At 38.7% G+C, this 26,210-nt stretch overlaps 1 protein-coding gene across 1 annotated transcript in view; it reads right to left on the reverse strand.

Annotated features, from left to right (window-relative positions):
• The window catches only part of SEL1L3 (SEL1L family member 3), a 111,097-nt gene that overhangs the window by 73,388 nt on the left and 11,499 nt on the right, over nucleotides 1–26,210 (reverse strand). Inside the window, exons 2-5 of the mRNA XM_031943941.1 lie at nucleotides 21,980–22,547; nucleotides 7,319–7,445; nucleotides 4,073–4,194; nucleotides 3,677–3,792 (exon numbers count right to left, since the gene is read on the reverse strand). Coding sequence (XP_031799801.1) covers nucleotides 3,677–3,792; nucleotides 4,073–4,194; nucleotides 7,319–7,445; nucleotides 21,980–22,547 — 933 coding nt within the window. The remainder of the gene's footprint in view (nucleotides 1–3,676; nucleotides 3,793–4,072; nucleotides 4,195–7,318; nucleotides 7,446–21,979; nucleotides 22,548–26,210) is intronic.

Here is a 26,210-nt window from a genome sequence, read left to right on the forward strand (position 1 = left end):
GAGATAAGTATTAGTAGTAATTGAATTAAATAGAATTAGTCATATTATGCTAAATACAATATATATAAAATTAATATTAATGTTTGGGATTCATCATTTAATTCTATATTTTCTGAATACTTGTTAACACTATACTATCATTATAAATATTTAATACATACAATCCAAAAATGTAACCAGACAATGTAATGTGATAGGTACATATATATGTATGTGTGTATGTACATACATACATACTCAGATATAAACACATAAATACACACATATACAAACCCATCCAAAATAAAAACACATTTGTGTGTATGTATGTGTGTACATGTATACACAAAACATAAACACATATTTGTGTATGACCACCATACAATCCCATACATGAGCACTGTATATATGTGGATATATATTTATGGAATATAAATATACATATTAATCCACATATATATATATATATGTATATATATATACACACCCAGATATAAGTAGGTATATAAATGTGTGTGTACAGACAAATCTGTATATGGGTGATGTACATGCAGGCAGATATACACACGTGGATCCATATGTAATCACAGACATAAATGTTTATATTAAGCAAGAACTGCTTCCTCTTGGATTTCAAATCCTTCAAAATCATGGTCTCTCACAAATGCAAGAAGAGCTTTTTATTTCCTATGTGAAGCCTCAGGTTCTGGAAGGAAATCGGAACTTTAGATCTCAAAGAGAGCTTGTTAAAATTTAGTCTGCTGCCAGAGTCCTCAGAAAATTTTTTTTGTTCTGTAGACCCTTCATATGCCATTACCCTTTATCACTTCTCTGAATTTTTGAATTTTCAAAGTTCTTTTAAGTTTATTTCATACAAGCCTTGATTTATGCTGTCATATTATTCTCTGGCTGCTTCATGAGGGCTCATCTGTTCTCATTAATGAGAACGTAAGCTTCCCATCCATCTGGGTGGGGCAGTGCACAGAACTCTGGGCTGCAGTCAGAAAGGTTCATCTTCCGGAGTTCAAATCTGGTCTCAGACACTTACTAGCTTCCTGACTAGATAAGGCATTAAACTAGATGTTTGCCTCAGCTTCCTTATCTGTAAAACAAGCCGGAAAGGAAATGGCAAGTCACTCCAGTATCTTTGCCAGCAAAACTCCAAATCACAAGGAGTCCTATGTGATGGAATAACAAGTCTTCCCAAAGGAATGGGAGTTTCTCTTTTCATATGATTGTATTCCCCACAGTAGCTAGCTGAATGATGGAAGCACATACTGTGTGATGACTAAGTGCTTGTTGATGATACTCAAGTGTGATGATACAGGTGATAAGCATTAAATGGTTCATTGTCTATAGAACAGAAAACCACTCATAAATCTGGTCAATTTATCCAGTAAGTAATTGGTCAGATCAATAATTATAAAAGAATCTATTAGTCAACTAAATCCACAAATTATTTCACTAAATCTACTGGTCAAAGGATTTGTCAAAATAATTGAATAGAAAAAGCCTAAGGATCCCCATCTGTGCAACTGGGAAAAAACAAACTTTACAATTATGCTCACATAAAAAAGAGCTCTTTGATCTGTGTGTTTTTTTCACCTTTTAAAAAAGCGACCCTTATTTTCTTTCATCTCCATTTCTTAGACCTGTATTCATTTGGAAATTCAACATAAAATACCTTCAATTAAATGTCTTAACTCATCCCAATTCCAATCTTCTCTGCTCCAATTGACCCCGTGTAATGCAATCATATTAATCATCCTAAAATACCGTTTCCATCACATTACTCCCCTGCTCAAAGACTTTCAATGACTCCCCACTGCCTGTTAAATAAAACCTGAATTGCCCAATCAGGAATTGAGTTTCCTTAGATTTTGACCCTTAGATTTCATTTCCCGCTACTTCTCCTGTGAATCCTCCCTTCAAGTCAAACTGATTTACTCAGTATCTCTTGAATATGGCACTCTTCCCTGCTCCCATTTATGTTCACAGCTTTTCATCTGTCTTGAATGACTGTCTCCATCTATGCAAATCACATTCATCCATTCTCTCTTCTCTCCTCCTAGCAAAACTCGACAGAAATGTCATCCCTTCCATAAAGCCTTCTCTGACACACTCCAGTCAAACTGATCTCTCTCTTCTCTAAACTCCTCTGGCAATTACCGTCTGTAGCGTTCAGTTGATGTGCCTTTGTGACATCCCTGTTTTGATCACCGGAAGCTAGTTTTGGTCACCTTTGATTTTTAATTTTTATGGTGGTTCAGTTGTTTCAATCATGCCCAACTCTTTTTGACCCCATTTGGGCTTTTCTTGGAAAAGATAAAGGAGTGATTTGCCATTTCCTTTTCCGGCTCATTTTCCAGACAAAGACCTGAAGCAAACAGGGGTGAGTGACTTGTCCAAGTCGCACACTTAGAAAGTGAGGCCGAATTTGAACTTGGGAAGATGAATCTTCCTGACTTCAGGTCCAGCACTGTATCCACTGGGACACCTAAGTGTCTTTCTGACTGCAGGTACCTTGATTGTCACCTACGAGCCCACAAGTTTCTACAGCACAAAGGACAACAAACATGTTGCTTTACAAATAATAGGAGCCCAATCAGCCTTCAAGTCAGAAAGACCTGAATTCAAATTCGGCCTCAGATATTTAACACTTCCTAACTGTGTGAGCCTAGGCAAGTCACTTAACCCCAATTGCCTCAGGGAAGAAAAAAAAAGGAGCTCAATAAGATCGATTTTTAATTATTTAAATAGCAAAAGCAAAAGTCCTGACCTTTCTCTTAGGAGACAAGAGAGATAATAATTAAAAAACAATAACAAAGAATATAGTCTTACGTAGAAACAAAATGGCACCACAATTTTTATGTCAGAGACTGGGCTGATCAGAGGCATCTGATTTAACGAAACAAAATTCCCAAGAAGTCTTCCAGAAAGAAACCAAGCTTTAATATTATTTAATTTCAATAAATTAATTAAAGAATATTATTTAATATTATTTTCCTTTTCTCAAAGGGAAAAAAAATTATAACGTACAACCAAAAGTGAAACCAGGTATCATTCAATGCACGATAAAAACAGGTCTCTTCCTAGTTTTGTTTCAGGAAAACTACAAATCATTAAGGATGGTTAATAAAAGACTAAATGGAAAATGGAACATATTGTATACAGTGACAAGCTGGAACTAGCTGCAAAGTCACAGGTTTGCCATAACACAAAAATATGGGCCACGAGAACATCGCACTATTTGTAATGATTCAGGACACTAAATGCCTGAATGGTCTTTTCATTATACTTTGTGGCTGTGTCTACGTGTTGTCAAAACAGAAAATTAACTGGACAATGATATATTAGTCAATCCAATCCGGTGGTTGAATTTAGGTATTTTGCTGGTCCTATATAATATAACTGTGGCTGCTGAACTGAAAGGCTGGATCCTCAAGGGGAAGGGACTATGTCTAGATAATTTTGAGTGTATTATTGGTACGATTACTTCCCCATTCATATAATTTAAAAGGGATGCTTTTAAGCGTATTGGTCTGAATGTCTGACAGTCTGATTTAGAAAGCACACAGCTCACGATCTTCTCTAACAAACCCATTTCTGAGGATTTTTCTGCTCTCTAAAACGGCGTCCTCCGCCTTATTGGAACAGATGCCGAGAATGAAATATGGACAATCTCCCGTCACCCTACCTGTCCCCCGTTAAAAGAGATATCCAGTCGAAACCACTTCTGCAACGGAAGGATAAAGTTGGTTTTCACAGCAAGGTCTTCCCCTTTGACAAGATGCATTTGAATATGCAGGTGACCTAATAAAGAAAAAAGAAATTGAGTTTAAAATGACAGAAAGCTAAGTATAAAAAAGGGACTTTCCGATATTTTTCAAAAAGCGCCTCAAAAGGATGACCTCATTTCCTATTGAACAGAAAATTGAGTAATTTGAGCACTCTGGGCAATATCACCATCTATGAATATTAACTTCTTTGGCCTAGGATTAGCCAATACGTTGGCGTGTTTGAGAAAGTCTTCTCTTATGAGAAATCTTCATAAAATTCCAGTGGTGCTAGGAGGTCATTGTCTTATACTTACCCTCTTGAGTTAGAAATAGGGATGGTGTGCCATACATCTCATTTGAATCAACAAAGTACAGAATCCCACAGAGATGTGCTTTGCAATAATGGAGTAAATAAAGCCATACTGAAATGGTAAACCTGGAAGAGCAAAGGGGAAAAAAAGAAAATTGATTTCTTTATCTCACCTCAAAACAGATTATTATAGCTAACAGTTATCAAACAAATTATTTTCTTCCTAATAAAGGAATGATTTTGCCTTCAAATATATCTTGAGCGATGAGCAGCAAAGTCGGGTTTCTCAAGATGAGAAAGCCACATTGAAATATATCACAAAGGAGGAAGGCTTCATTGTACAAATCCAACATAGGAGCTGACATTTTTTCAAAATTCTATTGTTGTGTCTTTCTGAGAATCTTGGGTAGCTGCCATTTCTGTCCTTGATTAAGGTTACAAAACTAAAGAGGAAATTAAAAATGTAGGTGCTAGTAAGAGATAATTTAGTAAAAAGTGATTCTAATCAATAATATGACATCACTATTAGGGGTTTTTAAAATTCATTTTCTTTCCTATAAAGGTAAATGTCTTAAAGAAAAAGTATTAGATGGTAATAATGATTGCAGTAATGTAATAATGTGTTCATCATATGATAATTAATGGTGTTTATATTGTCAGATATAATGTTTTCATGTATTCCCATGCATTTTTGGTTATTTCATTTCACATTTCTTTTTTGCTTACCAATATGGAACAAATATTCCAAATCTAAGTTTTTCTAGTAGAATATGAATTCCATGAAGGTTATTGATGACTTTTTATTGCTGTTCCAGAGCCTAGCAAGTATTAGTTGCTTGTTTGTTGTATTTGAATGGTTATTTTTTGTCTTGGACTTTGGCCATCTTGTTTGGAAAAGTAATATTTTACATTTTGTGAGAGAAAAACATCTAATGTAAATTTAATCAGAAAGGTGAAGTACTAGAAAGACTGTATGTGTGTTTTACATATGTGTGTGTAAAGATATATGTATTTCTTTACAAACATGCAAATATATATATATATATATATATATATATATATATATATATATACAAATACTTTTAATTATCTCATGTATCTGGATTGAAAAAATATGGGCGAGGAACGGTTCAGTGGCTGAGTTCTTTAAATTCATCACAATATAATTCCCAATTAAAGTTAGGGTTCAGGGAGCCTCGGCTTATTCGAGGATATACAAGCAGATCTCATTTTATTGTGCTTTGCTTTATTACACTTCGTAGATATTGTGTTTTTTACAAATTGAAGTTCTATAGTAAATAAGCCTATTGGAACCATCTTTCCAACATCACATGCTCACATCATGTCTCTGTGTCACCTTTTGGTAATTCTCACAATATTTCAAACTTGTTCGTTATTATATTTATTCTGGTGATCTGTGACTGTTGATCTTTGATGTCATGATTGTAATTGTTTTGAGGCACCGCAAATTACAACACGGAAGACGGTGAAGGTAATGGATGAATGTTTTGTATGTTCCCACTGCTCCATCAACTGATCAGCTGTCTCTCTCCCTTACCGTGAGTCTCCCTATTTAATGGGATTGAAATTAGGCCCATTAATAATTTTTCAATGGCCTTGAAGTATTTATCCAAGTGAAAAGAAGAGTCTATTGATGTGGCAAACTTCAGTGTTGTCTCATTTTAAGAAATTACCCTAGCCACCCCAACCTTCACCAACCCTCCCATCAGTGTGCAGCCTTTAACACTGAGGCAAGATCCTCCACCAACAAAAGACTACAACTTGCTAAATTCTCAGATGATGGCGAGCTAGCATTATTTTAACAGAATAGCGTCAACACTTTTACATGCAGTGGGAAACAGAAAGTTCATGTGACTTGCTTTCTTGTGATATTCACTTTATTGGGTGGGTCTGGAATAACCCCAAGGCACGCCTGGACTGCAGTGCTTTGGGATGTTTAGGGCTTGACAGTGTGGTCTCAAAAATCAGTGGTAAGATATTCAAACAGATGGAAGCACCCAGCTCCCTCCTGACCGCCCAGCTGAGAAAGCTCATGAAGATAAGTTATTACAAGGAAGCTTAGCAATAACATACGCTCACTAAACTGACTTAAGATCTATCTATATCCCAGCAGCATGGGAAGGATTAAACCACTCTGCTAAATCCATCCAGTCCAAGGAGGCATCCCTCAGTCGAGCTAAAAGAAAATGCAGGTTTTACTGGAATTGATGAAGAAAATCAAAAGTTGTCCAACTTTCCAAGTCTCTGACCTAGGAAGGGCAGAGTGGAGGGCAGAAAAGGTGCTGATGAGATAGCTAGATTTGAAATCTTTGCGTGGTATCAGCCCTTGGCCTTGGGCCTGTTTTCCTATTGTTAGTAATCTTGTCAGATGTATAAAACCAAAAAAAAAAAAAAAAAAAAAAAAAAGCAATAATGCAGACGAAAATAACACCAAAATAAATCTGGACTTTGAGTAATTCTAATGACCAATCTTCGGTCCCAGAGAATAGATCATAAAACATTTCTCTTGACAAAAAAGCTAGGAGACTACTTGCAAGGAATTATAAACACTGGTCAGATGCAATCATTAAATGGGTGCTTTTATTTAACTATTTTTTTTCTTTGGGCATCTAGGTGGCCCAGTGAATAGAGTGCTAGGTCTGAAGTTAAAAGCACTCATCATTTTAAATTCAAATCTGACCTCAGGCACCTACCTCTCAGTTGTGTGACTCTAGGCAAGTCATTTAGTCCCATTTGACAAAGTTTCCTCATATTTAAAATGAGCTAAAGAAGGAAATGGTAAAGTACCATGATATCTTTGCCAAGAAAACTTCAAATGAGGTCACAAAGAATTGGACACAACAACTGAACAGATTTTTTTTTTCTGTTATAATGGAAATAAATACTTGGATGGGAATAGGGATGGAGGGATCTAGATCTGAAAAAGACTGCTGATTAAAATCACAAAGTACTGATAAAACCAAGTGAAAATAAAATAAAAATCTTTCCCCCTCAATCCAACTAAACCAAAGGATAGCAGAGAGTTGACAATAATTTAGGCAAATTGGGCCTTGCGGGTTTCTGGATCTGGTTTTAGGCCTTGTAGAATAATTTAGGTTACAGAGATATTGACCTTTTAAAGAGTGTATTAAAAAATGCATGTCTTTAGAAAGATTGCTTTAGTCTGAGTATGACCCCAGGGTGAATCAGCGAACACCAGTGGCCTCAGGTTTATATTTTCTTGACTTACATGGGGTAATCAATACGCTGGCGTCTGGTTGCCTCAAGCTCTCTGTTCTGAAACCTCTGGAACTTTTTCACAATTCCTGTGTTTTCTCCACTGGAGGCATAGGGAAAGCTGAGCATATTGACCACATCTGAACAAAGCAAAAAATGTCCAACTTAGTGATCACATAAAAACACACATTACTCATCAAACAAAATATTTAGAGGAAACATTTTTGAAGATGGTCAGGGGAAAAAAAAGCCCAAACTCTACCAAATTTAACTCGATCATGAATCGAATTGAGATGAAAAACCCCTGAGATTTGCACGATTCCAACTTGACTCTGGGTAGCTGGCTGGCTGTTCAGAGATCTCCCATGAATTTAAGATCTTCATCCTCTAACACATAAATCCCTTAAGCTAGGCCTACCATGACTTTGCAGAGGAGAGAGAATGTGTAATCTGTCTCTGAAGGGCACGGTGCTGTACCCAGGCAGAGGTTTCAAGGGAGATCTGCAAGACCTCGGTTTACCCCAACCGACACTTAGATATGACCAGTCATTTTCCTGTGGGAAATAGTCACTTCCTATCTCTGAATTAACTCCTGGAATCACACTCCTGGTTAGATCTACAGCGGGAGATAACTTGGTGTTTATCTAATCCAACCCTCCCATCTTAAAGATGAGAAAGCTGTGGCCCCAAAAGGTCCTCCAGCTAGTAGGGTCTGGATTCAAATTCATATCTTCTGACTTCAAATTTCATTTTCTTGCTACCTCTCTTTTGTTTTCTTAAAATACCCTTTGGGCTTAGTTTGATAAACCCTATCGGGAACACAAAATGTTTCGACTAAAACAGTCAAAGCATCCTATTTAGCAGGACTCCATTTAGGGAAGCGGAAGATGGATCCTCTGTCTGACGGGCCAGATGCAAATGTTAGTGCTACAGCTCCTCCTGATGAGACCCCAGGCATCCAAAGTCTGGCTCATCAAAGCAGAACATTTTCAGTCACAGAATCTCTGGTCTGTCCTAACTGGGAAGTCACCAGGGCTCGGTGCAACATCATAGACATATTTAATATTGTTAAATGAGCCAAATTTTTGCAATCAACTTCTGGAAAATCCACCTGCTTTGTTAAACAGGTCAGCCTGCTGGGGAGGGGAGGGGAGGGCTGCGTGGTGATCGGTGCTGACGGGACACCCACGGTCTCGCCGTTCCCATTCAGACACTGCGGTGGGAATGGGTGCTCTCAGCCCGATCCACTGAAGGGAATTTGGCCAAAGGGTTGGGAACGTCACGAGGGATTTCCGGAGAGACTGGACCCCTTTCACCCATCAGGTTCAAGTCAGTTGAACCTTAGGTTTGGCATCTATGGGCTTGTATGGTGCAGAAGACAGCCAGATGGCTAAATTGGACCCCTAGGAAACCTTCTGTTAGCTATAGCTGTTGAGTTATCTAATGTGCAGAAGGAACATTTATCAAATGGGAACAGGTTTTTACTGCTTTCCAACCTAGGAATAGGGGCTCAACAAAGGTTTCCAACCTGGAAAAAAGAAGGAAAAAAAGGTAACATAAGTGAGTGTTGATGCGTGTCTCCTGGGCCCTGGGATTAAAAAGACAGTGACTGGGAAAGGGAGTCCTGCAATAAAAGGTTATGTAGGAAAATAAATGAGATGTGAGGGTCAAAACTAATTTTAAAGCACTCCACAGACCTACTCCATCCAACAAATCCAAATTCATGGCGATTTCCAGACCTTGTGCCTGAAGCTTCAACAACCCCATCATTTGGAAATTCGGGGTTATGACAGACAATATCATGGCATCCCTTCCACTGTTTACTTCTAATGGGACTGAGAAGTAATCAGTCAACTTTCTCATCCATGGAATTTTACCGCTTGAAGGGACTATTTAGCTACTCGACGCTAACATTTTTATTTTATAGATGAGGAAACTGGGGATTCGAACTGTTAGGTCCCCTGGCTTGCAAATGGCCAAGGCTGGGTTAGAACTCAGATCCCCTGGTTGTCTTTTGCAGTATTCCTCCCACTAGACCGTGCTCTCTTCTTTCCAATTCCTCCCCCAAATCCGTTTCCTCTGGAAGGACTTTGTTTTAATAGGTACACCGGGCATGAGGAAAGAAGAGAAGGAATGAAGGAAAAAGGAGGGAGGAAGGAAGGGAGGGAAGAAGGAAGGAAGGAAGGAAGGAAGGAAGGAAGGAAGGAAGGAAGGAAGAAGGAAGGAAGGAAAAGAAGGAAGGAAGGAAGGAAAAGAAGGAAGGAAGGAAAGAAGGAAGGAAGGAAGGAAGGAAGGAAGGAAGGAAGGAAGGAAGGAAGGAAGGAAGGAAGGAAAGAAAAATTAAGTGGCATACCTAGGGTAACACAACAAATGTGATTAGAAAATGGTGAGTCCCCTTTTACTGGACATCTTCAAGCAAATGCTGAATGACCAATTGTTGCGTGGGTTGTAGAGGGGATTGTTTTTTCTGGGTATGGATGGATGGATGGGCCAGACTGATGGCCATTGAGAGCTCTTCCAACTCTGCCATTCTGTGATTCTAAGAATAAACCAGTACATGGAAGAACAGGATCCGAGCCACTCTACTACTCATTCAGATCACAAGTCCACTAAAAGGAACCATTAGTTACAGAGTACGCTGCTGCTCCTCCATAAGAACAGCATTAACACAAAAGCCTTCCGGAACCTGATCTATCTTACGAAAAGTCGGATTTTCATATAACCAGATATATTTCTTATAATGCAGCACAGCACAAAGAAACCTTGTTATCATGGCCACATTTTAAGAGGAATATGGAGAAACCGGAAATAGTCTGGGGAGGAGATGGGAAAGGAAACAAAAACCCTACTAAGTAAAGCTCGTGAAGAAGAGAAAATTGATGAGATAACCAAATAATGTCTCCTAAGTATACTATTGCAAGCTCTTTAAAAGATGGTCAAAGGATCCTATGTTTATTGGCCCATCAAGATTTGAAATTTATAGCTGGACAGGAAGGTAGGTTAGATATTAAAAGATCTCAACTCTTAAGTGGGTTAGAAAAAGTAGAACCATTTTCTTTTTTTTTTTTTTTTTTACTAAAAATCTTTAAAAATACCATGTAGCCCCAACCTCCTTGGGGAAAAGATCTAGACGATCTTCTGAAATCCCTCTTAGCTCTGTGAATTTATGCTTTTTATAATATATAGAATCATAGGGCTTCAGAGCTCCTCCCTTTTCTCCTACATGGTTAGAGTTAAGTTTGTAATTCTGGAATAAAATGAGGCCGGATTATAGAAAAATTAAAGCACTTGAGATTTAAGAAAAAAAGTTATATAGCAAATGTTTGGGTTTTTTGGAAGCCAACCATCACAAAACTGCTATAATAGCGTGTCATTTACCTGCAGAAAGCCACAGCGTAAATTGACATTTTACAGGGACAGTTAAAATCCCATTACCACAAAATCTGCAGGCCCCCTAATTATTTTTACTGCAATGGAGCTTTGTTAAAAATTAATACTTTCCCAGAAATCACATTCTAAGTCTAGAACTGAAACAGAGCAGACACCTCAGAGCTCTGGACTGCATCAGTGCACAAAAAGAATAGGGACAGGCTGAAGCTCAGTGTGAGATGGGAGGAACTCAAATTTGAAAATGGCTCAATGCTGGGAAGCATGGCTAATATGCTGGATTACAGAACTGAATGTTTTTTTGGTAAAGTCTCAAAATGCTAGGACAGCAGGTCAGATTGAATTTAATGCAAATAAATATAATGTCTTCACTACAAGCTTAAAAAATAACCTCCCAAGTACACCTGGGGAATCATGATTAAAAAGTAATTCATCTGAAAAAGACCTGGGTTTTTAGTGAACTGGAAACTCAAAATAAGTCAAAGCATGGTACACACAAGAAAGCTAACGGGGTCTTGGGCTTTGTTAACAGGAACCAGAAAGAGGAAGTGCAATTGTACAATCCTGTCTTAGGCTTTGTATAGAGTAGAGTGGTGGTCCCAAAGAGCATGGAGCTCCAGGTCTGGAATCAGGATGACCTCAATGCAAATCCTGCCTCAGATACTTAAGTAGCTGCGTGACCCTGAACTTGCCTCTGTTTGCCAGTTTCCTCATTTATGAAATGGGGGTGATAATAGTATCTGCTTCCCACGGTAGTTGGAAGAACCAAACGGGATGATAATTGTAAAGTATTTAGCACAGTGGCACATAGTAGGTGTTACATAAATGTTAGTTATTGTTTTTTTCAGTTCTGGTCACCATATTGCTATTAGCACGTTGATCATTTTGAAAGTATCCAAAGGAAGGTAAAAAATTGATGAAAGACCTTTGGCCAATCTACACGAGAAGTGACCGAAAGAACTGAGGATGGGCAGCTTGGAAGAGACAAATGAGGGAGGGACCATGATACTCTCTCCAACGATCTGTTGGATGTTGCGTAGAAAAGAGCATGGGGCTGTGCTGCTGGACCTCAGAGAACAGGACCAGGGACAGCGGTGGAAGTTGCAGAAAGGCTCTCTAGAAAAAACTTGGTGATATTGAGAGCTACTAAGCATTAAAAAGGAAAAATGCCTTTAAGAGGTAGGAAGTTCTAATACACTTAGAGGCTTTGCAGCAAAAATTAACTGACTGTTTGTAAAGTGGCACTGGATTCAGGATCCTTATGTAGGTATGGGTTGGACTAGATGGATCTGGGGGATATTTTCTGGTTCTGAGATTCTCTACTTTTGTCCAAATGCCAAAAACGCCACCAAGGCACCTAATCCACTGCTGTTGAATATTTTGAGAGTTTCTCTAGGTTTTTCTGTTGCTAATGTTATATGTGAGGTAGAGTTTAAAAAAAAAAATAGCAGAGGGAACTAATCAGTAATTGCCACTTGACAGGTCAGGAGAACTGAAGAGTTCAATTATTTAACTTTCATTTCCGGGCTTACAATGCATAAATACGGTTTTAGAGAAAAGATAGAATTCAGATCAAATGCTACGTCAAATTATTCATCGTGGAGTATTTCTTTGAACCCAATTATTAGAATTATTTCTACGGTCCATCTGACGGAAAATGGAAAAGCTTTTAATACAGAATTATGTTGAATCCTTCCTGTGGACCTTAGAAATCTTCTAGTCCGATCTCTACCTGAAAGGTGAAACCACTCTACAAAATCCCTCACAAATAGTCATTCAGCTTCTGCTCAAATACTTCTAGCAACAGAATGCTCACTACCTCAAAAGTCAGTGTATTCCATATTTAGACAGCTCTAATTGTTAGAAAACTTTTCCTTAATCTGAACTGAAATCTGCATGACTTTCCAAGTTCTGGGGCTAGGCAAAATAATCTTTTTAAAAAAAAATTTGTTATATCTTTTTATTTACAAAACATATGCATGGGTAATTTTTTCAGCATTGACTCTTGCAAAACTTTCTGCCAACTCTTCCCCTTCTTCTCCCTGCCCTCTAGATGGCAGGCAGTTTAATACATGTTAAATATGTTAAATTATGTGTTAAATCCAATATATGTATACATATTTATATAGTTATCTTGTTGCACAAGAAAAATTTGATTTAGAAAGAAAAAAAATGAGAAGGAAAACAAAAATGCAAGCAAAGAACAACAGAGAGAGTGGAAATTAGGCAAAATAATCTTAACCCCTCTTCCAGATGACAGTCTTCAAATATTTGAAAAAAATATCTACCATCTTTTCCTTGATAAGATAAACAATGCCAAAGTTTCTTTAATTCATATAACATCATTTCAAGTCCTTCTATAACAATAACAACAATCATACCTGATTTAAAATATATATATATATATATGTATATATATATACATATATATATATATATATAGAGAGAGAGAGAGAGAGAGAGAGAGACAGACAGACAGACAGACAGACAGTATTTTTTTTTCCTGAGACAATTGGGGTTAAGTGATTTGCCCAGGGTCACACAGCTAAGAAGTGTTAAGTGTCTGAGACCAGATTTAAATTCAGGTTCTCATGATTTCAGGGCTGTTGCTCTATCCACTGCATCATCCAGCTGCTCCACTATAGCATATTTTAAAAGCACTTAACACTCATGATTTCATTTGGTCCTCACCAAAACTCCGTGAAGTCAGCGCTATAGAGATTACCATCCCTGTGTAACAGGTGAAGACACAGAGAGCTGAAATTACTAACTGCATGAGATTGAGGATCTGAGCTTGAGTTTCTTAGCCTGCCAAATTCAGGACTTTCTTCTGCTGTTCTGCCCCTTTCACTCACATTGTCTTCCTTGAGAACAGACTCCTCCTCCTAGATGATCTCTCCTTCCTAGACACTTCTCCACCACATTTCTTTTCCTATCTATATGACCAGTCCCTTTTAGGTTTCCTTTGGAGAACCATCACATATTCTTAAGCCCTCTGATCTTAACTCTATAAACTCGCTCTGTTTATGTCACTTTTCTATGCAAGAAACTTTGTTGGTTCTCCATTGCCCTTAGAATATATACTCTTCTGTTTGGGACTTAAAGCCCCTCGCCAATTTTTTGCCCATCTTTCTTAAATTGATTACTCCTACACTGTTCATGCTCACATCCTCTCTGCTCCTGAAAATTTGGCTTACTTGTAGTTCCCTGCACAGTCTTCCATTTCCTGGCTCTTAAGTTTTTAGCTCTCATGTCTGAAATGTACCTTTTCCTTTTACAATTTCTAGCCCAGCTTGAAGGATTAAAATCCACCGTCTTCAGACTCCTTCCTGATTCCCTGCTCTGAATCACCTTGGATTTATTTTTTTAATTTTTTAAAAATAGTTTTAATTATTAGGAAAGTTATCTATATGTTTCTCATTGTCTGGATTACACACACACACACACACACACACACACACACACACTATCTTTCTTGTTCAAATACTTAAACTCTTGATTGTTCTTGTTGTTGAGACTTCCTATCCTGTCCAACTCTTCATGGCCCCATGAACCATAGCCCACTGGTTTCTTCTATTATACACCATCTTCTGAAGTCTATGAAGTTACAACCATTGCTTCAATGACACTATTCATTTAATCCTTTATAGTCCCCTTCTTTTGCTTTCAATTTTTCCCAACATCAGGGCTTTTTTTTTTCTTCCTAAGTCCAGTATTCCTGTTATGTGGTCAAAGTATTTAAGCTTCAGCTTCAGTATTTATCCTCCCAATGAATGGTATGAATTAATTTCATTAAGTATAGACTGATTTAATCTACTTGCTGTGCAGAGGACTCTCAAAGTCTCCAGCATCACCATTTGAATGTATTGATCTGCAATGTTCAGTTTTCCTTGTAGTCTGACTTTCACAGCTATTTACTACTACTAGAAGTTAGAAGCTATCACATAGCTTTGACTATATGAACCTTTGACGACAAGGTGATGTCTCTGCTTTTTAGTATGTCGTCCATTTCCTTCCAAGTATTAAGCTATTAACTTCATGTGTGCAGTCACTTTCTGTAGTAATCTCTGAGCCCAAGAATTGAAAATCTGACATTGCTTCCATTTCTTCTGCTTCTAATTTGCCAGGAAGAAGCGGGACCAGTTTTCAAGTTCTAAGTCTTGGATTTATTTTTAATATATCACATATTTACTCGCCTATGAACATGTTGTTCCATCGAAGTGTAATGGGAGTCTCTTGAAGAGATTCTCTTCATTATCACCAGTCCCAGCAGAATGCTGAACAGAGAGTAAGCAATGCTTGTGGACTGAATGAATGTTCCTTCTAAAATGCCCTGCCCAGATCTGATTGGAAGTGTTAATCTAAAGAGAATACAATGAAAACTCCTTCCTCTGGCAGATTACTCATCTGTCAATATAGCCTAAGAGTACATTCAATTTTTGGCCTCCGCATCCTGTAGTTGCTTCCCAGAAGCTTGTAGTTCATTGAGACTTCTAGTTCTCCTCTTGTGAGGTGTCTAGACACATCTCCCTATGCTATACTCACGCAGCTCATTTTTAGACTCTAAGTGTAGTACTTTTGATATATTCCTCACTAGAGTTGGCTCAGCGTTTTAGCCTGTTGAGATTAAAAAAACAATTCTACCATCTTCTAACCTATTAGCTACGTTGCTCAGCTTTGAGCCATCTGGAAATTTGCTAAGCATTCGTCTAAGTCACTGATAAATGACTTCTACTAATTATATTGGTTATAATGCAAATTTACGAGTATTTATATTCTGCTGGCACCTGCGACAAACAAGGAACAAGCGCTCCATGTAAAAACACTCAGGGCAAAACTCTCTCCTAGAAAGCACTGCACAAAGTAGCAAAAACTTTTGTAAGAACAAGTAAGGAATAAAGATGATAAACTCTGAACCATCACCACCTTCCTATTCCCCAAAGCATAAATAATATTTCTCCTCCATTTAATTAACGTTGATTTAATGAACAAGAAGGAGATTGAAAGTCTATCTCTGTTTTACACTGGTAGATAAAGAAATAACAAGGTACTCAGTCTACTTCAGGAGTTGTAGAGGGAGGAGAAAAAGACTTACTTATTTCGTTTTGTGGTTCTCGGGAGTTTGGCTTAAAAGTCAAGGCCAGATGGCTCTGGAGGGTTTGCTATTAATGGTTCTGCTATTTTCAAGTCACCTTGGGAAGCACACTTATACAAGTGATCAACACAGTGATGTCACAGCAGCCAGTTGGCTTTGTTATCCAGACCCAAAGACCTTAATTATAATGGCAGGAAGGCACTTCATTCGGCTACAGATTTGCTAGAAAAAATTAGCTCCTATGATAAAAATGAATGAAGAGGATGTGCTGACATAGTCTCATCAAGCACGGGTTTTTTGTCTTATAAATCTTCATTTAAGTCTGGATGGAGACAATAAAGGCAATCTTGACACATCACCTCATAAGGAACTCAACAGGAGGGGTTGTTATTAAGCATAGAATGCTCCGGTAAGAAATTAGAAATGTGACAAGACTTAGTGCCCCATCTTCCAAAAATGGGTTCAAGGGATCTTTACCAGCTCCTGCCGTCCCTTGAGGTTTTCCATTAAGGGTGACAAAGCATAGATAAGCAATTCAAATGAATCATTTTACACACCTACTATGTTCAAGGCACCTTCCAGTATTTGGCAATCTGGGTTACAAATGGTTACTGCTGAGTTTTGAGGATTATGATTAAAAATGGGGAGCTTTGAATGCACTACCATGCTCTTGTGTGGACCTTTTGGTCAAAAAGCCTGGGTTTTGTTTTTAATTTTGCGACGTACAAGTTCTATGACTTTGGGAAAGTCACTTAGAGTCTCATTTTCCTCAGCCACAAAATGAGCAATCTGGATCTTATACCACATGTGATAAAAACCTTAAAATGAAAATATAACTTTAAAAAAGGTCACATCATAAAAAAACTTGCAAGAGCAAGTACTTTTTAAAGCTCTGCCTGGGAGAATATGCTTAACCAGATAAGGGACAGAGGCAATCATAGGAGATAAAATCAATAGTTATAACTACATTGAATTGAAAAACTTTTGTACAAACAAAATGAATACGACTGGGATAAGATGGAAAATCACTGCCCGTGCAAAAGTGTTTGCATTAACTATTTCTGAAATAGTTTAATATCCAGGATCCACAGGGAACTGACACAAATATAAGACTAAGTGCCATTCCCCAAAAGATAAGCAGTCATAAAATATTAACAGACAGCTCTCAAAAGAATTGGAAACTACTGTTATGATGGTATTATAAACCATATGAAAAATGTGTCCAAATCACTAATAATAATAATAGAAATGTGAATTCAAACAACTCCAATGTGTCACCAGCTAACGGGGAAATTGCTAAGATGAGAAAAATGAAAAAAGCTGGTGTCAAGGAGCTGTAAAAAGACACGAACACTCATATTATAGTGAAGCTGTGAAGGACACATGAAATGTGCTCCTAAAAAATGAGTAGAAAGGCCTATGCTGTGAGACGTAGCGGTCTCACTGACATGGCATTCACCCCATGGAGGGAAAAGATAGAAAGATATGGTCCACAGACATCAAAATATTCATAGCAAGGCTTTTTGTGATAGCAAAGTAGATTAGAAATTACCTAAAGAAATTATGTGAATGTAATGGAATATTATTGTGCTTTAAAAATGATTCATATGAAGGGGCAGCCAGGTGGTGCAGAGGACAGAGCACCAGTCCTAAAGTCAGGAGAACCCAAGTTCAAATCTGGTCTCAGACATTTAACACGTCCTGACTGTGTGGCCCTGGGCAAGTCACTTAACCCCAATTGTCTCAGCAAAAAAAAAAAAATAAAAAATAAAAAATCATCAGTTATATGAATAAATGAAGATTGAAGAAATCAAACTTATACAAATAATACACGCAATGATTGTAACAACATAAATTGAAAAAGAAAATACAAGTCAAAGTGTACACTATGTAATTATAATGACCAAGCTTGACTCAGAAATTGCACCTCCTTCCTTGGTGACTATGGGCATGGAATGTCACATAGGCTATCAGACATGGCTAGTAAAGGTTGCTTAGTTTTACTGACACGCTTTTATATCCTTTTTTTTTTTTTTCTTTTGCTATTTGTTATAGGGATGATTTGCTGGGAAAAGGAGGGGATGGTATATATTTGGAAATGAAAGTGATATCAAACCAAAGGATAGCGATAAAAATAAGATAAATAATATCTGGCTCGTATGAAATGATTCCGATGGTCTTTTCAAATTCTGATTCTATAAATATATGAGTCACTAGTGTCTAATACAATTGAGGAGTTCTTCCCCTGTAGTGATTCTGCAAAATCAATATGGATTCAGGACCAAGGCTTGTTATTCACATCTCATGGAAAAACAGGCAAACCTTTGGGGGGTTATAGCAAACAACTCTGGTGTGTGTTTCTTGGATTCTCAATACTTGACTCAATTACAAGCCACTAAGCATGGCTGCAAAATAATACTCTCCTTCTCACTCTTTCTGAATGTGCTAAACATGGCGGGCCCAAGCTAACATGGCAACGATCTATGGAAATAGCAATGGAATTAACTCACAAAAATCAACTTTCCTGGGGTCATGTGGGTAGGCCATACTAGCTGACCAACTCAGGGATGGAACATGATCAAGAACTAATGATAGAAGGAATTTCAGAGGTTAGTGACAACCCTTTAATTTACAAATGATGACAAATGAGGTCCAAGGTCCAAGGTCATCTGGGTGGTAGTAAGCGGCAGAGCTCAAGTTCTGGAACTTGATTCAATGCCTTGTCCAAGGTCATCTAGGAGATGATCAGTGGCAGAGCTAGGACTTCAGCTCAAGTTCTGGGACCATAAATTCAATGTCTTGTCCAAGGTCATCTAGATGATGATCAGTGGCAGAGTTGAGATTTCAGCTCAAGTTCTAGAACCCCAAATTCAATGTCTTGTCCAAGTTCACCAAGGCAGTAATAAGTGGCAGAGCTGGGACTTCAGCTCAAGTCGTGGAACTCCAAATTCAATGCCTTGTCCAAGGTCACCAAGGCAGTAATAAGTGGCAGAGCTGGGACTTCAGCTCAAGTTCTGGAATCCCAAATTCAATGCCTTGTCCAAGGTCATCTAGATAATAATCAGTGGCAGAGCTGGGACCCCAAATTCATGCTCCATGTTCAGCTCTCACCAGCCACACAACTAAGGAATGTTTTTAATTTTTTTTGGCTAGACACCCCTCCACACGAGGAAAGACAAGGGTTACTTTGGGAATCTTGTGCAACTAATTGTACTATTCAATGCACCTAGAGAGATGAGTCAGGGCCCTCTTCTAACATCAACGCTTCCAGCAGAGTGATACGGCAAAAACTGGGATTTGTTGTGGGAGCTGGCTTAGAGTCTCACTCAGCCTCTGAGATTATTCTTCCAGGCTTTCAGACAAGCATGGAATCACAAGGGCTGAGCAAAATCTCCAGTGCTGCATCGCTGAGGATACAATTATAAGGGGGGAAGCTTTTCCTTGAAGAAGATGTCGAGAAAGATAGTCTAGAAGCACATGGACTTGGACCCAGCCATCTTCCAAATTAACATAATGCTTATATTTAGGTGGGAGAACTCTAATAAAACTCGGCTGCCCCAGGTACAGAGAGACTTTGACTCACCCTGAATATTTCTATAGAGCAAAGGAAAGTAAAATAAATACGAGGGTACGGTAGCCCACAGGCAGAGCAATCACAATGCATCAGACGCTTGACAAAGTATGTATCTCGGGCGCACCATGTTGCTGCTGGAATAAGACGGTGAAAGGGACTGAGTCTGAAAGGAGTCCCTCTGACTGAGAAGAATTTCTCAGTTCTCTGCCTTCTTTATCCCTTCTTATTGTTTGGAGCTGACTCCTGTTCGCTTCCCAGCCAAACAAGGCTGCCCTACTGTGAACAACATCAGGGCTGGACCTCGTCCATTCCCCAGCCATAAGGGAGAACAAAAGTCCTAATGCTTTCTTTTTGAAGCTTGTTTTATCTTGTCCTTCAATTTCCTTTTAGGAAGAGTACAAGGGACATGTTTCCTTTTGGAAAAGGGAGTCCATTATAATGCTGCTAATGGGGCAGGTTAAGAAGTCCCCTATTTTGGTCCGCTTTCTGCATTTGTAAAGGTTTTCCTCTGCGTTAAGGTTGTTTATACTGGCTTGCGTCCCAAAGGTAATACGCTAAAGAAAAGCTGGGGTGGAAGGGGGGGGAGATCCCACTGAGCTATTTCTGAGGATTGTGAATATGGAATAAAGAACAAGAATTTCACATTTTCAGGTTATGTTCAGAAGCTCTGGGAACTCAGTAAGCTCCTAAATGACTTCATTTTTAAACTTCCAGCTCTCAATTCATTCATTCTTCAATGAGAAATATATGATTTGCCAAACACGAAATGGAATCATTAAGCCATAACAAAGTAGGAGGTAAGTGAAAGCTGTGCATTGCCTATGCCCAGTGCTTCATTCTCCTTAACAAATGGGGTGCCCACTGGGTATGGCATTCCAGGCAGATGCAAGGATGAGGTTCTGATGCGAGGAGGTAGACATATTGATCATCGAAATAAATGTGACCCATTTATTCCAGACATTTAATTACATACCCAAGAAGGAAATTAGATTTCCTCTCATTGGTATCAATAGATTTACAGTCCAGGAAAAGTACAAAGTCCTGGCTATCTATTAAGGAACAAGAGGCTACTTCTCACCCACGTAGAGAGGCAATTAAAACAAAATATAAATCTTACACAATGTACTATTTCACTAGGACAACTTTACTCTAACCAGCTATTTAATAAGATCACATGGACTGGTTAATTTTTCATAATGTAAATAGCAATATTTTGGGGATGTCAGTTAAGTACCCTAGCTTCCCTCTCCAACCTCCTCCCTGTCTCCCAGGGGACCTGAGGAAGGAATTATTTTCCAACCAGTGACAGGAGCATAGGTAAGAAGAGGAAGGAGACGATGGTCTGTGGCTAAATCACCAGAGTGACTGTGGGAACCCCCAGAACTGACAGGATCTCTGGACTTAGAACTAGATCAGACATCACAGGGCCTATATTTCAACTCCCTCAATCTACAGATGAGCAAACTGAGGTTCAATTCTTGCCAACTGCAATTAATAACAGGACTGGAATTTAAGCCCAGATTTTCTGATTCCAGGTATATGTTACAGGAGAAGGGTAAGACTTGGATGAACCTTGACGCCTTTCTAGTCACATCTGGGCAACCAATCAACAAACATTTATTAAGCACATACTGTGTTCCAAGTGCTGTACGAATCTCTGGAGATACTGAGACAAAAGTGAAATAGTCCCTGTCCTCGAGGAGTTTACCTCTTATCCAAGTGTCCTTTGACCCCAAGGCCTCCATGATCTTCTAAAAATTAGGATATATTTTGAATTTATATTTCTAAAAGGTTAGGGAAGAAAGCTATTCCGAATGGGCAATTTTAAGGTATTCCTGTTTGATCTCAGTGCCAACACGGAGACAATCAAGGGAAAGACCATTTACTGTCTGAGAGCAGAGTACTCCCACTCTCAGGCTTAGCTTTCTATCACCGTCTCACACCCACACACGCTGTGTCTAGAGCATCACGATGAGGTAATGCAGTCCCGTGTATGCTGGAGCCAGCTTGAACCAGCTTTTCGGCCAATATTTAAATTTTCAATTAAATTAAATTGGCAAACTACAAATCAGGGCTTGATTTATAGTTTTGTTGATTTCTGGGCTTAAAAATGATGGAGAAAATGTTAATAATGCAGATTAAACAAAAAAATATGTCTTATGCAGACTTTTTTTTTTTTTGGAAGAGCCGATTATTGAAAGTTTACCAGCAAACCATCGGGAACAGCCAGACAGAACACTTTTCCCTTTAATCAGTGCTTGAGTGGAAGGGAACAATAGGCTAATTCCTTTCTTTTGCTGGTTTGAATTTTGCTGTAGCATTTCTGTGCCATTAAAACCCAGAACACTCTTCGTCACTTTTTTTTTCTTATTACTCCTTTTCCTTTTTTTTTTTTTCTTTTCCTTCAGACCTACCTCCCAATAAGGGGCTTACAGATGGCAGAAGCAGAGGGGTTGAATTGGGGAATGGTCAGGGAGAAGAATTTACCTTTTCTTTCTTCTTTTTTAAATTTCTTCTCCTCAAACTGTACCAATGCCATAAAATGCTCTTGTGTCCCGATGCTAGCTATTTGACTAAAACAATGGTCCGGTACCCAGGAAGACGGCCATGATACTTACCATTTTCAAGAGGGCACTGGGGTATCCTGTTTGCTTGCAGGTGCCATATGTAGTCCATGTTCCACTCAAGACAAACTTGATGATCTTTGAAAGGGCGTTCAAACGGCGGGACTGATTGCAGCAAAGTGAAGTTCTTGGTTATAGCATGTAATAAGTTCTCCCCCCACCTCGCACTCAGATCTCCACTGTGCTTGTGCGTGATCCAGGCGTGGAGAATCACAGCAGAGACTGCGATGGAGTGTCGGATGAAATAATCGTCTCTATAGACCATGATGCTGGGGAATTTCACATGCACCATCTTAATTCTCCTAGTGTGAAGATGTTTCTCGTTCATCCACCTCTTCTTATACACCGGGATGCTGCTCTTGAATTCGGACGACACGATGGCTTCAAAATTGACCACACAAGGCTGGGAACATAAATACTGAACAGAAACTTCGGAGACATTGCGAACGTTTCCTTCAATGACGACGACGTGAATAAAATCTTTGTAAGTCGCACCGGGATTGGCTTCTGGGACCAGTGACGTAGTCAGGAGAGTTTGTCTACCCCAGGTTGGCACAAAGTTCTGAAAGAAAAAAAAAATTAAGTCTTTAAGGTCAGATCCCCCTACATCCCACTGATTCCTTCAGAGTCTATTTGGCAAATTCTAGCACAGCACCTGGTATACAGTAAGTATTTAATAAATGCTCGCTGGTTGATTTGCTCTACAAGGGCATGTGGATTTCCAAGGGGAAAATGTCGCTCACCGGATTAAAAAAAAAAATCATACAAACTAAGAATTGGCTACATTAAAGTCTTTGTGGGTCCATTCCCTGGCCCAGTAGCAGCTGCTAATCAAAATGCTGCTCTCTGAACAATGTGGCAAGAGTCCACAGAGCTGCTTTCCAAAAGCAGAGCTATGACATAACAGGGCTGGCAGCGATTGAAGCGGCTGCTAGGGTTTAAAAAGAGACACCCCAGTTTCAGATGCTGTAAAAACCATTGTCAAGACTTCAAAGAGAGGTGGTCAGAACCTGCCAGGATTCATCAGGGAGAAGGGATCAAAGTGCACCCCAAGGGTAACGTCAATAGGACTGCAAAATAAAGGTCCTGCCTTCTCCTTATAATTTCAAAGTTGTGGATCAGCAGGAGACTTGTATTGTTCTAAAAAAAAAAAAACACAGGCAAGTCCGGACTGAGAATTGTCCTACTCAGCACCAGAAATATTAAATATTTTAGCTGAATCTTTATTTAGGAAGAAAAACTACCCGTTAGCCTAGAGTCCCTTTGACCAAAGTTTGTTAGGTCTTCAGGTCTGGCTGTTTCTTTCAAGAAGAAATATCTGTAGTCTTGTCATCTGGCCAATACACACACCAAAATTCCCCCCAGAATCATAAGCTAAATAAAATTTGAGAACTGCTCTATATATTGCAGTTGATCTGGATGAGGAGGAACAAAATCTGACTCACTTGCTTCTCTACAAGATACAACTGGTACAACGTGGTTAACTGGTGAGAGGGAAACTAAAGGAAACCAAACTAAACACTTTTTGGGGTGGGTCAAATCATGAGATATGGGTGGGAAGGTGTATGGATATATAAATTCTGAGAAAAAAAAGGCAACTCGGTATGCCCTTTAATTTTTACTCCTATGGTGAAAGAATTAATTAAGTTACCATTTCACATATACATACATATATATAAATTATAGGTTTAAAGCAGATATAAAATGATCTCATAATTAGTAAGTAGGAAGCTTTAAAGAAAGACTGTTTCAGTTTTGATTTTTAAATCTGGGATTGAATGCTGTTCTCCAAGGAATGGTAATAAAACCAGCAATGATATAATAATAACGAGTTCAACCAACGAGTTGACTCATCTTTCAAGATATGCAATGGAGTCCTTAAAATGAGAACCTACATAAATAAATAGAACAAAAATAAAAGAAAATGAGAACCAAACTGTTCAGAATGACTACTTAAGTGACTCAAAGCAATGCAAAATTAATGATGTTGGAAGCTGATTTAGATGATGACTTGATTTGTAGCTCACTATTTCCATAGGTGTGATATCTCCAAATGCTTCTTCCAAAAATACTCGTCAATGAGCTCACACGATTGCTTTAGCAAAATAACAATTCATAACCGTTCTAGCACATGCAAATAGTATGTAAAATAGCATCCTGTTTCAGAATCATTTTTAAACCTCCTCTTCATTTTTTAAAAAACGGTCTTGCTCTTCTGTGTGCCACCCTGCGACAGCATCAAATAGCTTTCATCCTTCAGCACTTGGCAACCAACTAGACAATATAGCAAAAGCTCAATTAACCGAAATGTTGAAGGAAAGTGTTCTGCTTTATTAATCATTTCCATCAAACAGAAAATCCTTTTTGTTGTTTCAATTTGTTTTTACTAAAAAATCTTTCTAAAAATGTACCGCTCTGGTTTTCTGTTTCTGTAAGTGTGTTGACTTATTCTGAACTTTCATTAATGATGACCCCAGAGTGTGTATCTGAATAGCTGGGGATCATCACTGTCCAGATCCGTGATCCTTGGTCAGTCCCATAGACATAAATGGGGATGATATAAAGATTAGACTGAACTTGTACTGATCCCAGGCTGGAGCCTAGAAATGGTTTCCTTAAGAAATCCCTGGTGTGAGTTTCTTTTCCTTAAATTTGCTACTTTTGAAAGTTGAATGTACAAAAATAGGTCTAGTTAGTTTAGAGTTCTGATTATTTTGGTACTGGTGATTCAAGATTGTTCAGTATTTAGATTTAAAGAACACTGAGGAAACAGTATTCTAAAATACTAGAAGAATACTAAGAATCTAGAAGAAATGAGATTATCTTTAAATATATATGTGAATGTATTTATATATACATATATAAGAATAATTTAGGAGTTTGAGGTTTACATATATAAAGGGACTTGGTTAGAGGATTTCTCTACTCTCCAAGAGGTAAAATTTGCCATCCTCATCTCTCCTATACAGAGTATGGCTAAGCAAACTATTGCTTGGAGGACAGAAACAAACTCCTGATTAGTTTTCTGTGACTGGTGCTGGGATAATTTCTTGGACTTGGACTCAGGTGAGGAACAATTGTTAAGAGAGGAGCCTCTCCTCTGTACTCACCAGTAAAAGTGAGCCAAGAAAGCTGCTCGCTTGTATTGAATTGCCTTTTTCTTTTCTGGAAAGTATATGGGGTTTGGGGGCAAAAAAGGAGGGGATTTCTCCCATCCCTTCTCCCCCAACAGGAAATGATGACTCACTGAAGAAGCACAAGGTAAACTCCACGAGCTTATTCAAGTGATCTAAGACAAGAGTTCTTGATACTCTGAACAGATGCAAGAGATTGGATGGTGGACCTTCCCATCTCAACGGGCGGCGGTAGCCAATGGCAATGGTGGAGTTCTTATAGCTACAAATATTCTCTACTTGCCCACTCAGCCCCTCATTCCTGTTTCTGGGCCACGATCTCCTTTGAGGAGTAGATGGGATTTTGATTCACTACACTACAGATCTCACTCTTGCCAGAGAAGGAAGGGAAATGTCTTGAGCAGTACCAGCTTGCCATGCAAAGAAGCCCAGGTGTGAAAGTTCCTGAGCAATATAAGAGACAGTTAAACCCTCGTTATGCTGTTCATCCTAGTCCCTATTTAAGAGACAAGTGATTATGCTACCTTTGCACGATCAGGATACCATGACCGTTAAAGTTATAACTCACCAGGCAGGCAGTGCCTTCCCGGAGAAAAAAAAGAATTACCCACAAGGCTTTGCAGCTAACGAAGCAACAAGAAGACTTTAAGGCATGATGAAGGAAGGGGGGGAAGAGCAGAGTATACCTTCCTGTTGCAGGAACTTATTCAAATCATGCAGGCTTATAGGAAGTGGGGGTCCCTGTCTAGCAGCCCCAAAATAGGCTCACCTTCTAGGGGGAGTGCAAACCACAGGAGAAATTATTCATTTCAGAAAGAGAGCTGGGGGGAGAGCTAGGATGTTGGGATGTCACCCCACTGGCAGCTTCAAGTTCAAGTCTTTCTGCAAGGAAGGACTGTGAGAGCTTTACGTGTTCTCTCTCATGAGTGACCAAAAAGCTTGCTTTCTGTTTGGGGGCTTCCTTTGTTGTTCTGTGGGGTGAGGAAAGGGGATATGTAACTTTCCTATGGACGGATGGCAACTAGAAAGTGCATTATACACATCTGTAGAACTCTAGACATGAACATATTTGGAAATTTCCCAGAGTCAAA

Source organism: Sarcophilus harrisii, chromosome 6 (assembly GCF_902635505.1).
Source record: "Sarcophilus harrisii chromosome 6, mSarHar1.11, whole genome shotgun sequence".
Classification (NCBI taxonomy): Eukaryota; Metazoa; Chordata; class Mammalia; order Dasyuromorphia; family Dasyuridae; genus Sarcophilus; species Sarcophilus harrisii.